Consider the following 17,249-nt stretch of genomic DNA (forward strand, 5'->3'; position numbering starts at 1 on the left):
AGGAGAGTCCAGCAGACCTGGAACAGAAGAATCAGAGTGATGAACACTGACAGTGTTACTGTAACTCCTAGCCATGAAGAAGCTGCCCTGGGAAACAGATGGTGGTGTCTGGCAGACACATCCCTTAGTGTCGGGCACGCCAACTCTGTTTCCTTCGAACACTGGAAGCGTGTAACTCTCCTTTCCGTGATGATGTGACCTCAGCCAAACTTCTGATTTAGGTTCCCAGATAGTTTTCTACAACAGTTAAGAGGGTGCATTCCTCAGGCCAAAGCAAGCAGTCTGCACACTTAAAAGTTATACACATATCTTATTTTCAATTAGTAGTCTTGGCATTATTTTCCAATGGCAGTCAATATTTTCACGTCTTAGTTTCTGGATTTCAAAACAGAGAGCCAGACCCTATTTCACTAAATTAATGTAGCTCTGAGAGAAATTTCCATAGAGAATTGATGAGTTACTATGCATCTATATATATTTAAATATTTATAAGATAATATTCCCCAAATTGTAGATTAGAAATGTTAGGACATATGGATGACTTACAAAGGTTAATGTGAAAAAGAAGATTAATGATTTCTAAACTGGGTGTAGGGACTTCCCTGGTGGTCTGTGCTTTCCAAGGCCAGGGGTGCAGATTTGATTCCTGGTTAGGGAACTGAGATCCCATGTGCCATGGGGTGTGGCCAGCAAGAATAAATAAATAAAGAAACCGGGTACAAGTGAAATAAATCAGTGATTTGTTTTGTACATCTTAGATTTCCTTTCCATACTGCTTTCTTACCAGTATGTGAGGAGCCCAAATTCTAAGAGGCAGAATGGAAGTACCAAATTGCACATAATTGTATGAAGGGGTGACACTGGTGAAACAAGTTAAGAGTTTACTATAAGATCTAACAAGGAACACCTGTTGTAGCCGGAATTATGAGTATTTTCACATGAAAATATCCAAGAACTGTTTCTGTAAAATTTGAACTTTTAACATGGAAAGAATTCCAACAAATTTCAGACATATGAATTCTATAAGATACCCTCACAATTTTAAATGCCCTTTTCAAATAAAAACATTAATTTGCCATTGAATTACCTACTTTGCATTTTTCCCACTCATTCACATAGCATACATTTCTAGAACATCTGCTAAATTCTAAGAGCCATGCTGGACAACTGGACTGGAACCACAGGACACCATCTCCCTGTTGGTGAGGAGTTCGTTGTGTTTTGGATGGCCCCCAGTCAAAACACTAGCTCACATCAAGGCATCTGTTAACTGAGGGACAAACCAAGGACAGGCTCCAGTGTCAGTCTCCTCCTGACTCAGCGAAGCAGGCCACACCACAGCCTGTCTTGAGATAAGATAATTATATCTGTGTTTTAATCTCCCTCTCCCTTTCCTGCTTCTTGTTCATCTTCTATTTGCCCAACCTCACCTCCTTTTTCTCCCCTCCACCCCACACCTCTTACTTCTCCCCCTTCTCTGTCCCCTTCCCTTCCTCCTCCTCTTTTTCTTTGGCATTCAATTTTTGTTTTGAGGATTCAACTCCAACACACATGTCTGCCAGGTGGTATAATTCTTTTTTTTTTTTTTAATATGGATTTATTTATTGGCTCTGCTGGTCCTTGTTGCTGTGTGTGGGGTTTCTCTAATTGTAAGAAAGCTCCAGCTCTGCATGAGCTTCTTACTGCAGTGGCTTCTTTTGTTGCTGAGCATGGGCTCTAGGCACATGGGCTCAGGTTCTAGAGTGAAGGATCAGTGGGTGTGGCACATGGCTTAAGGGGTGCCCCACAACATATGGGAAATTCCTAGAACAGGGGTCAAACTGGTATCACCTGGATTACAACATGTATTCCTAAGCCTTGAAGCACCAGAGAAGCCACCGGGATGTAATTCTTTTAAAAAGATGTGTCCTTAATATCTCCTAGGGGTTTGAAGGGGTTCACAAGCTTTCCAGAAATTGTTTACTTTTTAAATTTTAATGATAATTTTATTTTCATCAGAATATAAAAGTAAACATTTTTTAGAAATAATTTACCCCTGAAATACTTTTTCATTTATTCTTACAGAATATATTTCAGCTTCAATTTTTTTTTAATTGAAATACTTAGCACCTAATAGGGATCAAAGAATACATTCTAAGGCATCCATAAAAATAAGCCCTTCAGAAACACAACTCTAAACAAATGATCCTATGCTCTGCCTAAAGAAACTGCTTACTTAACTAAAAACAAATGCACACAGTTAAACCACAGAAATTCATCTTTAATCTGAGGCTATCTATGTTGCCAGCACAAATTGAAGACAAGGATGAGATAGGCTCAAGGAAACAGAAAAGATTACCAGATTTTTCTGACATCCACATACTGAATACTGTGAATTTGTATAGTATCACTTATCCAGCTCTTAATCTACAGAAAAAACCCAAAGTTCAGTAAAATGCCATCAAATTCATCCATGCTAGTACTGCTCTTCATTGCCATAAAAGTTGTTGATTATTTGCCAGAAAAACATCTTCATGATTTTTAAAAACCACAAACAGCTTTTAAATGAAGTATAAGTCAAAGATTATTCTGAATGTCAGCTATTTAGAGACATGAATCTATTTAAAAAGTTTCTTTTTAAGTTCCATTTCGTTTAATTTGGTTAGATCTATTTAAAAGGAAGGCCTGAAGGAAAGTATTGATGAGAAAATGTCTATCCCACCCTTAGAGGCACATTTACAGCTTATGAGACCTGAATCTGGGAATATGATAGCAGAGAGGAACACTGAAAGCTGGTTTTATTCCCACCCTTCTCTTCCCCTAAGTGTGAGAGAAAGAACGGCACTGGATGTTATTGGAGTTCAGTGGCAGGCTTGAACCCTTCCCAGAGTCCCCAGATCCCCTGGTGCTGAACGTGTCAAAGTTTAATTCCAGGTTGCTTCCTTCACCCTAGTATAGGACAACAATCTCTTGAATATAGGACAACAATTTTTAAGTTCTCTCCCTCTTTGAGTTCTGACCACAGAACTTATAAAATGTTGTTTCATGATATATATATATATTTGAATTTAAAGTTAGGAAGTCATTCACTTACCATGATAAATTAGTTACAGACATTGCAGCAATTTCTGGAGGAGTCTTGTGGCACAGTCTTCTCTTGGTTTCAAAGTAGGGAATGAGTAGGTCAAGTAGGAGCCTGGTGGGCTGCCGTCTATGGGGTCACACAGAGTCGGACACGACTGGATCGACTTAGCAGCAGCAGCAGCAGCAGCAGCAGCAGCAGCAGGTCAAGTAGACAAGATCGTCAGGAATTTTAGCTTTGCTACCACAATGATGCACAAACCACTTATTTACTCACACTTTGAGAAAACCTGGAAAGAAAAGGAATAAAACAGTATCTTTAGTACCTAGTTCAAATGTTAAGACACTCATAAACCAAAGAAAATTAAACCAAGTTTATGATAAACTGAATGCTTTTTCTGGAAAATACAGTGAGTGAAAGATTAATAAACTGTCAATTCTCTGAAGCAGAAAATACAGAGGGAACAGACTGTATTTTAGAGGCACTGAATTTTTTTCCCATTAGGGTCAATCAATTATGTGCTTCAAATCAGTTTTATACACTTGTGATAAAAAAGATCAAGATACTGATTAGCTCATAGCAGATACTGAAAAAAGGAGTTCCTTGGCACAAATTGTTGTTATATCCAAAGTTTTAGTAAACAATCATTCATTACTACGTCTGAACAAATAAGAATTTATACTGAGTAACACATGGGAGATAACCAGCATGTTTTTAGGTAACAAACATTTCCACACATTTTTTAGAGCATTTACTGTGTACAGTGTTCTATGATTTCAAACCAAAATTTTCTTAGGGTACAATTAACTCCATGGTACTACATTAGGCTCTTTCATTAGTTCAGGTCATAAATCTGTTGACATTCATTGAACATATAATATGTATGTTTAGGCTATCTTAGGTAGAGCTCTTGGAGAAGAGTTACTTGGAGAAGGCAATGGCAACCCACTCCAGTACTCTTGCCTGGAAAATCCCATGGACAGAGGAGCCTGGTAGGCTGCAATCCATGGGGTCACTAAGAGTCAGACGCAACTGAGCAACTTCACTTTGACTTTCCACTTTCATGCATTGGAGAAGGAAATGGCAACCCACTCCAGTATTCTTGCCTAGAGAATCCCAGGGATGGGGGAGCCTGGTGGGCTGCCATCTATGGGGTTGTACAGGGTTGGACATGACTGAAGCGACTTAGCAGCAGCAGGTAGAGCTCAGGAATAAAGACAAATGGCACATGAATAAAACATTGTCTCTGCCATCAAAAATATTTAATATAAAAAAGATAATTATAATAAAATAGGGCAAGAAAAATTTACACAGAGTGTATGGGAATACAGAAGAGGGGCTTCTAGCCCACTACTAAGAGATTTTTGAAAAGATTTCTAAGGAAATATGTCCCATACTAATACCATCAAATCTCGTTACAAGTTTCAAAAAAAAAAAAAAAAAATTAAAGTGACAGAATAGACAGAGTTTGTCCCTTTCTCATAGAAACCAATCTTGAGTCTTAAGAAGACAAGATGGATATGGCAACTTCATGGACACCAGGTATGCAGGCTCCTTTTTCATTTCACCATTCTCAACAGATGGTCCCCATCATGCTTTAACTGGTTGCTGACTGTAGGGAGAGTGTCTGGGCCCAGCTGGCAGAAAAGAGGAAGAGGGAAAGAAGGATGCATCCTAAGATTTACACATGAAATTTCAACTTGCATTTAATTGGCTGGAATGTAGTCACATGACCATTCCTAGTCTAAGGGAGACTAGAAAATGCAGCCATTATTCTGGACAATCCTCTGTTTAGTCACAAATCAAGGTGTCTATGAGAAAGCAAGTGGGGTGGGCAGAGTGGGCCTTGAGAGAAAACTAGTACTATCTGCCATCATGTTTGAGACTCTGTGATCTTTACCCCCAATATTTTATGATGTATGCCAAAGCCTTTGACTGTGTGGATCACAATAAACTGTGGAAAATTCTTCAAGAGATGGGAATACCAGACCACTTGATCTGCCTCTTGAGAAACCTGTACACAGGTCAGGAAGCAACAGTTAGAACCGGACATGGAACAACAGACTGGTTCCAAATAGGAAAAGGAGTGTACATCAAGGCTGTGTATTGTCACCCTGCTTATTTAACTTATATGCAGAGTACATCATGAGAAACACTGGGCTGGAAGAAGCACAAGCTGGAATCAAGATTGCCGGGAGAAATATCAATCACCTCAGATATCCAGATGACACCACCCTTAGGGCAGAAAGTGAAGAAGAACTAAAGAGCCTCTTGATGAAAGTGAAAGAGGAGAGTGAAAAAGTTGGCTTAAAGTTCAACATTCAGAAAACAAAGATCATGGCATCTGGTCCCATCACTTCATGGCAAATAGATGGGGAAACAGTGGAAACAGTGGCTGACTTTATTTGGGGGGGCTCCAAAATCACTGTGGATGGTGATTGCAGCCATGAAATTAAAAGATGCTTACTCCTTGGAAGGAAAGTTATGACCAACCTAGACACTATATTAAAAAGCAGAGACATTACTTTGCCAACAAAGGTCCGTCTAGTCAAGGCTATGGTTTTTCCAGTAGTCATGTATGGATGTGACAGTTGGACTATAAAGAAAGCTGAGTGCTGAAGAATTGATGCTTTTGAACTGTGGTGTTGGAGAAGACTCTTGAGAGTCCCTTGGACTGCAAAGAGATCAACGAGTCCATCCTAAAGGAGATCAGTCCTGGGTGTTCATTGGAAGGACTGATGTTGAAGCGGAAACTCCAATACTTTGACCACCTGATGTGAAGAGCTGACTCATTTGAAAAGGCCCTCATGCTGGGAAAGATTGAGGGTAGGAGGAGAAGGGGACGATGGAGGATGAGATGGTTGGATGGCATCACCGACACAATGGACATGGGTTTGGGTGGACTCCAGGAGTTGGTGATGGACAGGGAGGCCTGGTGTGCTGCAGTTCATGGGGTCACAAAGAGTCAGACACGACTGAGCGACTGAACTGACTGAACTGAACTGCAAAGTGGCAAAAATGGGACAGAGGGGAAGTGGAAATGATCCATGTTCGTGGGTAATTTTACATATTTTATATATAATTTTAAATATCAAGCTTCCTCAGTTTTCTTAAATCATTCATAGAATCAATAAAATGTTTTCTGTGCCCTACTATTTACCAAGCCTTAACTAAGGACACAAAGATTAAGAAAATACAGTCTTTGCTCAGAAAGAGTTCATTGTCTAACAGAGAAACCATCATATAAAAAGTAAGATAAAATATATTCTAAAAATTGCTCTATAGCGGAATAGAGAAAGTACCATAATTCTAACATTCTAATTGTAAGAGATTCTGACTACCAGCAGAGTAAGCAGCTGGCAAGTCTATATCCTAAATCATCTTACATGCCAAGAAGGTTTTAAGTACATCCTGCCCATGGTTAACTGTTAAAATATATGGGAGCTTATATGGGTCACAAAGAGTCAGACATGACTGAGCGACTGAACTAAACTGAACTATGTTTACTAAGGATACAAGAACTTGACATTCTCCTCCTCAAACTGGTAACTGCAAATGCTCATAATTATATTCACTGAGTCTTATCAAGGGTTTGGTTATTGCCCCCTCCTCTCCCCCAAAAATGTATGTAATACTGTCTGACACAATTCATCCTTCTAGAAATTCTTAATTCTATCTTTAGAGAGACATAATATATCTGGATGTTATTATTTTAATACATAACTAAATTATGCTTACCGAATTATACTTTGGGGTTTTGCCAAGAGTTTGTACTGAGGGACATCATTAAAGAAAATAATGGGTAAACAAGCAAAAATCAGGCCTGTGAAATCAGCTATTAGGTTCAGTGAAATATTAGTCAGCACAAAAATACTGCCCTTGTAAGCATTCAGTGGAAAAATGTGTCAGAACGCCAGGAAAACTAATCTTCTAAATTTCTGGTTTCTGTCAATATGGTTTGCCTGATCTCTATTCAATAATGCAGAGAAATAGAGGAAACCAAGAGAATGGTTAAGACTAGAAATCTCTTCAAGAAACTTGGAGATATAAAGGGAACATTTTGTGCAAGGATGGGCAAGATAAAGGACAGAAATGGTAAGGATCTAACAGAAGCAGAAGAGATAAAGAAGTGACAAGAATGCACATCGGAACTACACAGGAAGGTCTTCATGACCCAGATAACCACAATAGCGAGGTCACTCACCTAGAACCAGATATTCGGTAGTGTGAAGTGAAGTGGGCCTTAGGAAGCATCACTACAAACAAAGCCAGTAGAGGTGATAGAATTCCAGCTGAGCTATCTCAAATCCTAAAAGATAATGCTGCTAAAGTGCTGCCCTAAAAATGTCAGAGAACTTGGAGAACTCAGTGGCCACAGGACTGGCAAAGTTAGTTTTCATTCCAATCCCAAAGAAGGGAAATACCAAAGAATGTTCAAATTACTGTATGATTGCTCTTGTTTCACATGCTAGTAAAATGATGCTCAAAATCCTTCAAGCTAGGCTTTAGCAGTACCTGAATCAAGAACTCCCAGATGTACAAGGTGGGTTTCAAAGAGGCAGAGGAACTGGAGATCAAATTATCAATATCCTTTGGATCATAGAAAAAGCAATAGAGTTCCAGAAAAACATTTACTTCTGCTTCACTGACTATGCTAAAATATTTGTGTGGATCAAAACAAACTGTGAAAAATTCTTCAAGAGATGAGAATATCAGACTACTTTACCTGTCTCCTGAGAAATCTATATAAAAGTCAAGAAGCAACAGTTGGAACTGGACATGGAACAATAGACTGGTTCCAAATCAGGAAAGGAGTACGTCAAGGCTGTACATTGTTATCCTGCTTGCTTAACTTATTTGCAGAGTACATCATGCGAAATGCCAGCCTGGATGAATCACAAGCTGGAATTAAGATTGCAGGGGAAAATATCAACAATCTCAGGTATGCAGATGATAACACTAATCACAGAAATTGAAGCAAAAATAAATATCCTCTTAGGACGGTGAAAAGGACAATGAAAAAGCTGGCTTAAAACTCAACATTCAAAAAGTTAAGATCATGGCATGCAGTCCCATCATGGCAAATAGGGAAAAAGTGGAAGCAGTGACAGATTTTATTTTCTTGGTCTCCAAAATCACTGCAGACAGTGACTACAGGCAATTAAAAGACACTTGCTTCTTGGAAGGAAAGCTATGAAAAACCTAGATAGCATATTAAAAAGTAGAGACCATCACTTTGCCCACAAAGGTCTGTATAGTTAAAGCTATTTTTTTTTTTTCCCGCTTCCCTCATAGCTCAGTTGTTAAATTATCTGCTTGCAATGCAGGAGACCCGGGTTCAATACCCGGGTCAGGAAGATCCCCTGGAGAAGGAAATGGCAACCCACTCCAGTATTCTTGCCTGGAGAATCCCATGGACAGAGGAACCTGGCAGGCTAGAGTCCATGGGATCGCAAGAGTCGGACATGACTTATCAACTAAATCACCATGTTTTTTTCAGTAGTCACGTATGGATGTGAGAGTTAGACCAGAAAGAAAGCTGAGTGCCAAAGAACTGATGCTTTCAAACTGTAGTGCTGGAGAAGACTCATGAGAGTCCCTTGGACTGCAAGGAAATTAAACCAGTGAATCCTAAAGGAAATCAACGCTGAATATTTATTGGAAGAATTGATGCTGAAGTTCCAATATTTTGGCTACCTGATGCAGAGAGCTGACTCATTGGAAAAGACCCTGATGCTGGGAAAGGTTGAAAGCAAAAGGAGAATGGACCGGCAGAGGATGAGATGATTAGATAGCAACACCGACTCAATGGACCTGAATTTGAGCAAACTCTGGGAGATAGTGGAAGACAGAGAAGCTTAGCATGGTATGGTTCATGGGGTCTCAAAGAGCTGGACGTGACTTAACGACTAAACAAAATCAACAATTCAACAGCACACGGCATTACTGCAATTTATGCTTATTTCCTTGCTTTAACTTATGGGAAGCTCGGAAGCAAATTTATGACATGTCTTTAAGAACTATATAAGGCCTTGGGCCTTGAGGTCTGCTTTTTTTATACCAATCCATTTTTCCATTTTTACCAATTTTAATTTTTAACCTGTCTTCATACACACACACATACACACACTATATTTATGTAAATGTATATAAAACCATTCTTAAGTCTGTTTTAGAGTGCGAAAAGACCACAGTTCCAGAGTTGTTTGCTTCTACCAAATGAAGAAATAACATGTAAAGAAATTAGATCCAGTATCTTAGATCAAGTCAAACAAAACTGTTGCTATTGTAGGTCAAATAACATCAGTGTGTGTGATCCAACTTACCATAAGTGAAGAGTCAACCACTACAGCCTTCAGCCTGACTAAACCTTAGACATGCTTCTTTTTGACTGTGGGTCCCTGACCTCCCCTTCCTTAGAAAAACTATCAATGTAAATTCATTCTCTGCCTCTTTGAAATGTAAATCTTCTTCCAGTCTCTGGCCAGTTTTACAACCAAGGAAGGCCCTTCATAAGTACCTAAGAACCAACCCTTTGAAATGTAACTCTAAAAGGAGATATTGCTCCACTCCCCATTCTCAGTGGGAGGACAGAAGTCTAACTTCCATAAACACCAATCAGCAAAGATGTCTTATCACAATGGCCTACCTCCCCAACACCTCCATGACTTTTCTACTAGCTTGCCCACAGCACATAAAAACCTTCCTGCCTTTTGTTTCAGCAGAGGTGAGCTCCATCTCTCTCCTCTACTTAAAGAAAAAAGTGAAGTCTCTCAGTCATGTCCTACTCTTTGTGACCCCGTGGACTGTAGCCTACCAGGCTCCTCCATCCATGGGATTCTCCAGGCAAGAATACTGGAGTGGGTTACCATTTCCTTCTCCAGGGGATCTTCCCGACCAGAGGATCAAACCTGGGTCTCCTGCATTGCAGGCAGACGCTTTACCCTCAAGCCACCAGGGAAGCCCCTCCTCTATTGAAACAGTCTTGATTTAAGTTGTTCTTGCTAGTTGAACTCTGGTTCAATTTTTCTTTGAGAGAGTCTTGTTTTTAGTCTTTAGAGTTCAGAAAAATTTCCTAAGGTGCTGGCAATATTGTTAAAAACTGCAATCTTTTCTTAATCTACTTTACCAGCAAGCACTATCAACTTGGGTTTCAATAAGTTTATATTAAGTTTATATTAAATGTAGATTTGTAAAACAAACAAAAAAAACCTAGAGAATTGCATTTTAATTTAGACTGTATACAAATAAAATATTTGAACAAAAACAGTCATAGTGTCCATTGATAATTGAGGCTTCCCATGTGGCGATAATGGTAAAGAATCTGCCTGCAAAGCAGGAGGCCCAAGTTCGATCCCTGGATCAGGAAGCTCCCCTAGAGAGGGGAATGGCTACCCACTCCAGCATTCTTGCCTGGAGAATCCCACGGACAGAGGAGTTTGGAGGGCTACAGTCCACAGGGTCGAAAAGAGTTGGATATGACTGAAGTGACTTAGTATGCATTCATAATTACTAGGACATTAGTTTTGTTATTATGTCATCTTGCATTTTTCTTTGCATCTTATAACTAAATGATTTATTTCTTCAAGGACATATACCTTGAGGCACTCAATAAAGTTTACTGAGTTGAAAAACACAGGCACGAAAAGCCCTTTGTTTACATTTCTATGAAGCAGAGTTTTTCAGAGGTCTCGAGAGTGGGTTTGTTATTCTTTTAAATGCCACTTAAATGATTCATTATCAATACAACCTTTCCAGAAAAAAATATCTTTATGATCTGAAGGCAAGTTTAAATTTTCCATTTACTGTGATGATTCACAGTCTTTATTCTAATCCCAATATCAGTCTCCACACTGAAGTATGAATTTATACCTTTCGGCCAAAATTCTAGCATTACTAAGAGCCACATTCTGCCCCTTTGTCACAAGGAAAAGAGAATATATCTTCATGGTTATATAAATGTTTCAAAATACATGGAATAATTTGACTTTCCCTGAATGCCAAGCCAGGACTTATAAGTTATAAGTATAGGCACAATTGTTCTCTTTAGGTTAACCTTTTAGCACAATGTTAAGGAAAATGGTGTGTGAATTTAATACTAGACCCCTCACTTGGCATAGTCATTAAAAATGTGAATAACATCTGTTAAAAAAAAAAAAAACAGTGGATTATTGGGATTATACTTTACCAAAATAATTATTTTAATAGTTTTATTCATGAGTAACATTCTAGGCAATGCCAAAGAATGCTCAAACTACCGCACAATTGCACTCATCTCACACATTAGTCGGAGAAGGCATGGCAACCCACTCTGGTACTCTTGCCTGGAAAATCCCATGGACGGAGGAGCCTGGTGGGCTGCAGTCCATGGAGTCGCTAAGAGTCGGACACGACCGAATGACTTCACTTTCACTTTTCACTTTCATGCATTGGAGAAGGAAATGGCAACCCACTCCAGTGTTCTTGCCTGGAGAATCCCAGGGACAGGGGAGCCTGGTGGGCTGCTGCCTATGGGGTCACACAGAGTTGGATATGACTGAAGCAACTTAGCAGCAGCAGCACATGCTAGTAAAGTAATGCTCAAAATTCTCCAAGCCAGGCTTCAGCAATACATGAACCGTGAACTTCCAGATGTTCAAGCTGGTTTTAGAAAAGGCAGAGGAACCAGAGATCAAATTGCCAACATCCACTGGATCATGGAAAAAGCAAGGGAGTTGCAGAAAAACATCTATTTCTGCTTTATTGACTATGCCAAAGTCTTTGACTGTGTGGATCACAATAAACTGTGGAAAATTCTGAAAGAGATGGGAATACCAGACCACCTGACCTGCCTCTTGAGAAACCTGTACACAGGTCAGGAAGCAACAGTTAGAACTGGACATGGAACAACAGACTGGTTCCAAATAGGAAAAGGAGTACGTCAAAGCTGTATATTGTCACCCTGCTTATTTAACTTATATACAGAGTACATCATGAGAAATGCTGGGCTGGAAGAAGCACAAGCTGGAATCAAGATTGCCAGGAGAAATACCAATCACCTCAGATATACAGATACACAACCCTTATGGCAGAAAGTGAAGAAGAACTAAAGAGCCTCTTGATGAAAGTGAAAAAGGAGAGTGAAAAAGTTGTCTTAAAGCTCAACATTCAGAAAACTTAAGATCATGGCATCTGGTCCCATCACTTAGATAGGGAAACAGTGCTAACAGTAGCTGACTATTTTTCTGGGCTCCAAAATCACTGCAGATGGTGATTGCAGCCATGAAATTAAAAGATGCTTACTCCTTGGAAGGAAAGTTACGACCAACCTAGACAGGATGTTAAAAAGCAGAGACATTACTTTGTCAACAAAGGTCCGTCTAGTCAAAGTTATGGTTTTTCCAGTAGTCATGTATGGATATGAGAGTTGGACTATAAAGAAAGCTGAGTGCTGAAGAATTGATGCTTTTGAACTGTGGTGTTGGAGAAGACTCTTAAGAGTCCCTTGGACTGCAAGGAGATCAACCAGTCCATCCTAAAGGAGATGAGTCCTGGGTGTTCATTGGAAGGACTGATGTTGAAGCTGAAACTCCAATACTTTGGCCACCTGATGCAAAGAGCTGACTCATTTGAAAAGACCCTGATGCTGGGAAAGATTGAGGGCAGGAGGAGAAGTGGACGACAGAGGATGAGATGGCTGGATGGCATCACCGACTCAATGGACACAGGTTTGGGTGAACTCTGGGAATTGGTGATGGACAGGGAGGTACAGTTCATGGGGTTGCCAAGAGTTGGACACAACTGAGCGACTGAACTGAACTGAACATTCTAGACTTCAAAATCCAGCTGAAAGGAATATGGTATTTTCATATGCTCATTTAGTTGAAACTATTTTGCCATTTAGTTATAAGTATAAAAGAATTTCTGTAAAGTGATCTGACTTAAACAAAAGAAGTATTTTCATAACCTAGTGCATACATAGACAGATGCTTTTGTATTTTTGAGGTGTTAAAATTCCATGAATATCGGCTTAAGGAACCTACCATATAATAAAAGTATGTTTTTATATACCCTATCGAAGAAGGCAATGGCACCCCACTCCAGTACTCTTGCTTGGAAAATCCCATGGATGGAGGAGCCTGGTAGGCTGTAGTCCATGGGGTCGCTAAGAGTCGGACACGACTGAGCGACTTCACTTTCACTTTTCACTTTCATGCATTGGAGAAGGAAATGGCAACCCACTCCTGTGTTCTTGTCTGGAGAATCCCAGGGATGGACACGACTGAAGTGACTTAGCAGCAGCAGCAGCAGCATATACCCTATACTTAAGACAATAAACATAAAAATACTTGGAATAGGAAAGGAAAATGATTAAGGGTTTTTGACCACAAACCCTATTGAGTGATACTAAACTTTATAGGATGATTTCAAACTGCATGAGACCATTGGATTTTGTTTAAATTATGTACAGGTGATGAGGTACACATATATTCTAATTCCACTAAAAGCATTTTAAGAAATAATAGGCATAAAGAGAAGAATAAAAGGCATTAAGTATGGGAAGAACATTTTTATGCCAAAGATTCAAAATAAATGTTAGCAAAGCAAATTGTCAAGAAGATATTCGAATATTTTGAGTTTTACAGAGAGGCTTCTTTTTCATTATTAAGTAAGTAAGTATTAGTTGCTCAGTCATGCCCAACTTTTTGCGAACCCATGGACTGTAGCCCTCCAGGCTCCTCTGTCCATGAGATTTTCCAGGCAAGGATACTGGATTGGATTGCCATTTCCTTCTCCAGGGGATCTTCCCAACCCAGGGATCAAACCCTGGTCTCCTGCACTGCAGGCAAATTGTTTACTGACTGAGCTATAAGGGAAGCCCATTTTTTAATTATTATATCAAATCACAGGCCTTTTCTTGCTTTCTGGTGCCCCTACAAACTAATACTGATATTCAAACCTAGACAGATTCCCTACTCTGGTTGATCTTGTTTGCTTACAGTGCTCATTCCAGAGCCCTGACTATATTACAAAGTTCTGATTCTTCTCCATGGCCTGACATTTTCTTCCCCCTCTAACTGCATATATCCAAATTCTTCAAGGATCAATACAAGGTCCAGATGCTGTGAACTCCTGTCTCATAGTTTGGGTATCTCTGATCTCCCCTCTTTCTGAACTCATCTACATCTAATTTAGCAATCAAAATACAATAAGCATTAAAAGGTATACATAATCTTTTCATGTACATATTATTTTTATTTGCCTAAATAAACTATAAGTTTGCAAAGGTCAGGAATTGTCTTTTATGTCCAAAAGTATCACGTATTCTCCAGATGTTAATAAACTAATGGAAAAAATGTAATATCTTGGCAGCAATATGATTTGAACAAGTGAAAAAATAATGGTTCAAATATTAACTTTTTATTTATTCTCTTACTTGTATTATTAAAATTTCAGGACCTCCAAGACATCAGGAGACTATAAGTCAATCTTTACCCTTAAAGGGATATTCTATGGATTTCTATCTATACCAAACTCTCTCTCTCTCTCTCCCTACCTACTATATACAAGTACCCTATATGCACACTTTTTCCTGTACCTTGCTTTTTCACATATGTGCATAATTATATGTACATACTTTTTCTGCACCTTGGTTTTTCACACATGTATTTCCTTATCAATTCACATACAGAGATGCCTCATTGTCTTTAAGGATTATAAAGCATTTCACTGAATGGGTTTACTCTATTACCCTGTCTCATAGTGAAGGAGATTCAGTTTGCCTCTGATATTCTGCAATTACAAACTCTGCAGTGTATACCTATGTATCTATAGATGTAGAATACAATGTAGATGTTATGTTTGTGGCTAGTAAGGTTTGGAAGTAAGCTTTCTGGGTCAAATCTATGCATATTTTTACTTTTGAAAGATACAGGTAAATTGCCTTTTATAGAAGCTGTATCAATTTGCACTCCTACAGAGTATAAGCTTAATCTTTCTGACTTTACTGTTTCTGAGAGTACCAACAAATGTGGTAGGTTTTATAGATACTTCTTGAAGTGTATACATTGTTCAAATCAGAAGTACTACTGTTTTACACACCCAATTAATCCCTAAGCCTGGTTGATTCTACTTTTGAGATCTTTGGAACAAGTCCACCCTGGTTGTTTCTTTATTTTTAAAATAGGAGTGTTAATTGTCCTCTTAGCAAAAGATTATGGTGAGAATTAAAATAATAATGCATAAGAGGACTTAATATTGCCTGGCACATAGTAAGAGTTTAAAAACATGACAATGGAAATGATGATGATGATGATAATGATAACAATAAGGAGACACTGATGGTAACAGATGTCTGCCTACTTTGCCCTCACAGTAAAGCCCAAAGTCCTTGGTATGGTTTATAAGACTTGAAGTGATCTGATTAACATAGATAGTGTTTCTTCCAAACTTTCCTAACCTTTGTGAGGTGCAGCTCCCCCATAATATTGTGTTCTTAATCCACAATAATTTTTGGAAACAGTGGTTTACTTCCTTTACATAGGTCTATATTTCCTTCTAGTTCCTTGAGAACAAACACCAAGTTTCAAACCAACCTAGTAAACCTAAAGCCTATCACAGTGCCGGAGATGGAGAAGAAACATAATAAATGTATGTTAAAAAATAAAGAAATAAATGTCTGAAATAAAGAAATGTTAAATTCTACAGAATGCTGAACTAAAGCAGTGACTCTTTCTCTTTTAAACTATAAAAATATCATTTTTTTAATTTTGAGTTTTATTTACAGGTTCCAGACTTCTAAAATGTAATCACTTTTTAAACTGATTTTTTATGTTTCTTTGAAACTTGTATACATCAGGGAATAATAATTATGGAAACGTTGAGGGGAAACCATTTCCTTTTTCAAGTCTCTTTTGCTCTTCAATTTTATCCAAACCATGGCTTAGAAGGACACTAAGTAAACTAGGATCCTTCTGTTTGGATATGCAAAATGAGGTCAAACAGTGCTAACACTTTATCTACTTCTGGAATCATCACACAAAATCCCTAACAGGAGACAGATGTCTCTCTCTAGAACAATTCCGTGATTAAGGTCAGCATGGCTATAGACCAAATAGCACAATTACCTTCCAAGTTTTTATACCCAATTGATACTTGGCCCTCAAAATACAGTCTTTGTAGAAGGTTGGGAAATCCCACACATTACAACTTGATAACAGCACAGATGGTAACCTTGGAGACAAGCTAATGCAAGGCTTTATGTGTCCTTCCACTGCAGTGCAGCTGTCATTTGACTTGTATTAAAGCCACTTCACGGGAGAGAGATGTTAGTATTCAATTGAGCATGTCAGTAATTGGTCTAAAAGCATTTATCATAAGGGACTTGGCTCTATTTATGATTATCCTAAGTACCCACTTCCAAAATACCCACTATGTTCACATTATAGGAAGTACTTATCATAAGAGAAATAAAAGGTTATGGGCCTTAGAGTAATTTTTAAATAAATTAACACACTAAACAAAGATCACCTTAAAAGAGTTTGAGATTATTTTCTTCAGAATAATTGACCGTACCAGATATTACTAGGACTTTCTGAGGAAAATTCATTTTATTCTTATATGAACTACAATGATACATTTTACAGCTGTGTTTTTGTGCTTTGATCTCATTTTCTTTCAAACCATAGTATAGTCATAAGTTTCTCTGCTGCCTACATCTTCCAACTCCACCTCTTCCTAGTTCTCCTCCATGTCCCTGATTCTGTACGATCTTTCCTACAACTTTAAACTATTCCTTTATCTTATTTCCTACCTTTACTAACAAACGCCATGAAATATTACCTGCATCGACTACCTTCCCTTTTTCATCACCCACCTCTGCTTTCTAGTTTCTACTCCAATAATCTCATGACCAGTCCACCGATTCCGATAGTCTTCTGTCAGATGCCATTCTCACTGTTCACTTGTCCTGAACTCCCCTTCTTTGACTTCTAGGATGCTGAAACACCCAGGCTCTCCTAACCCGCTCTGTCCTCCATTATTCTATCATCATTCCTCCATTTCCTTTATGTTGAAATTCTTCCAAGTTTTGTCTAATGTGATTTTCCCAGTACATGATTCACAAAGTTCTATCTACGGATCTGATTTTTTTTTTCTGACTTCCAGAATCATTTTTTCTAGTTATTAAACAGTTGAAAAACCTTGTTTC

At 38.6% G+C, this 17,249-nt stretch overlaps 1 protein-coding gene across 4 annotated transcripts in view; it reads right to left on the bottom strand.

The window, feature by feature from the left end:
- Positions 1-17,249, bottom strand: part of OXR1 (oxidation resistance 1) — a 557,562-nt gene that overhangs the window by 454,643 nt on the left and 85,670 nt on the right. For all 4 annotated transcript variants that reach the window (XM_070803074.1, XM_070803076.1, XM_070803075.1 and 1 more), the window contains exon 2: positions 3,074-3,350. In XM_070803074.1, coding sequence (XP_070659175.1) covers positions 3,074-3,096 — 23 coding nt within the window. In that variant the 5' untranslated portion in view covers positions 3,097-3,350. The remainder of the gene's footprint in view (positions 1-3,073; positions 3,351-17,249) is intronic.

This window comes from Bos indicus, chromosome 14 (assembly GCF_029378745.1).
Source record: "Bos indicus isolate NIAB-ARS_2022 breed Sahiwal x Tharparkar chromosome 14, NIAB-ARS_B.indTharparkar_mat_pri_1.0, whole genome shotgun sequence".
Lineage (NCBI taxonomy): Eukaryota > Metazoa > Chordata > Mammalia > Artiodactyla > Bovidae > Bos > Bos indicus.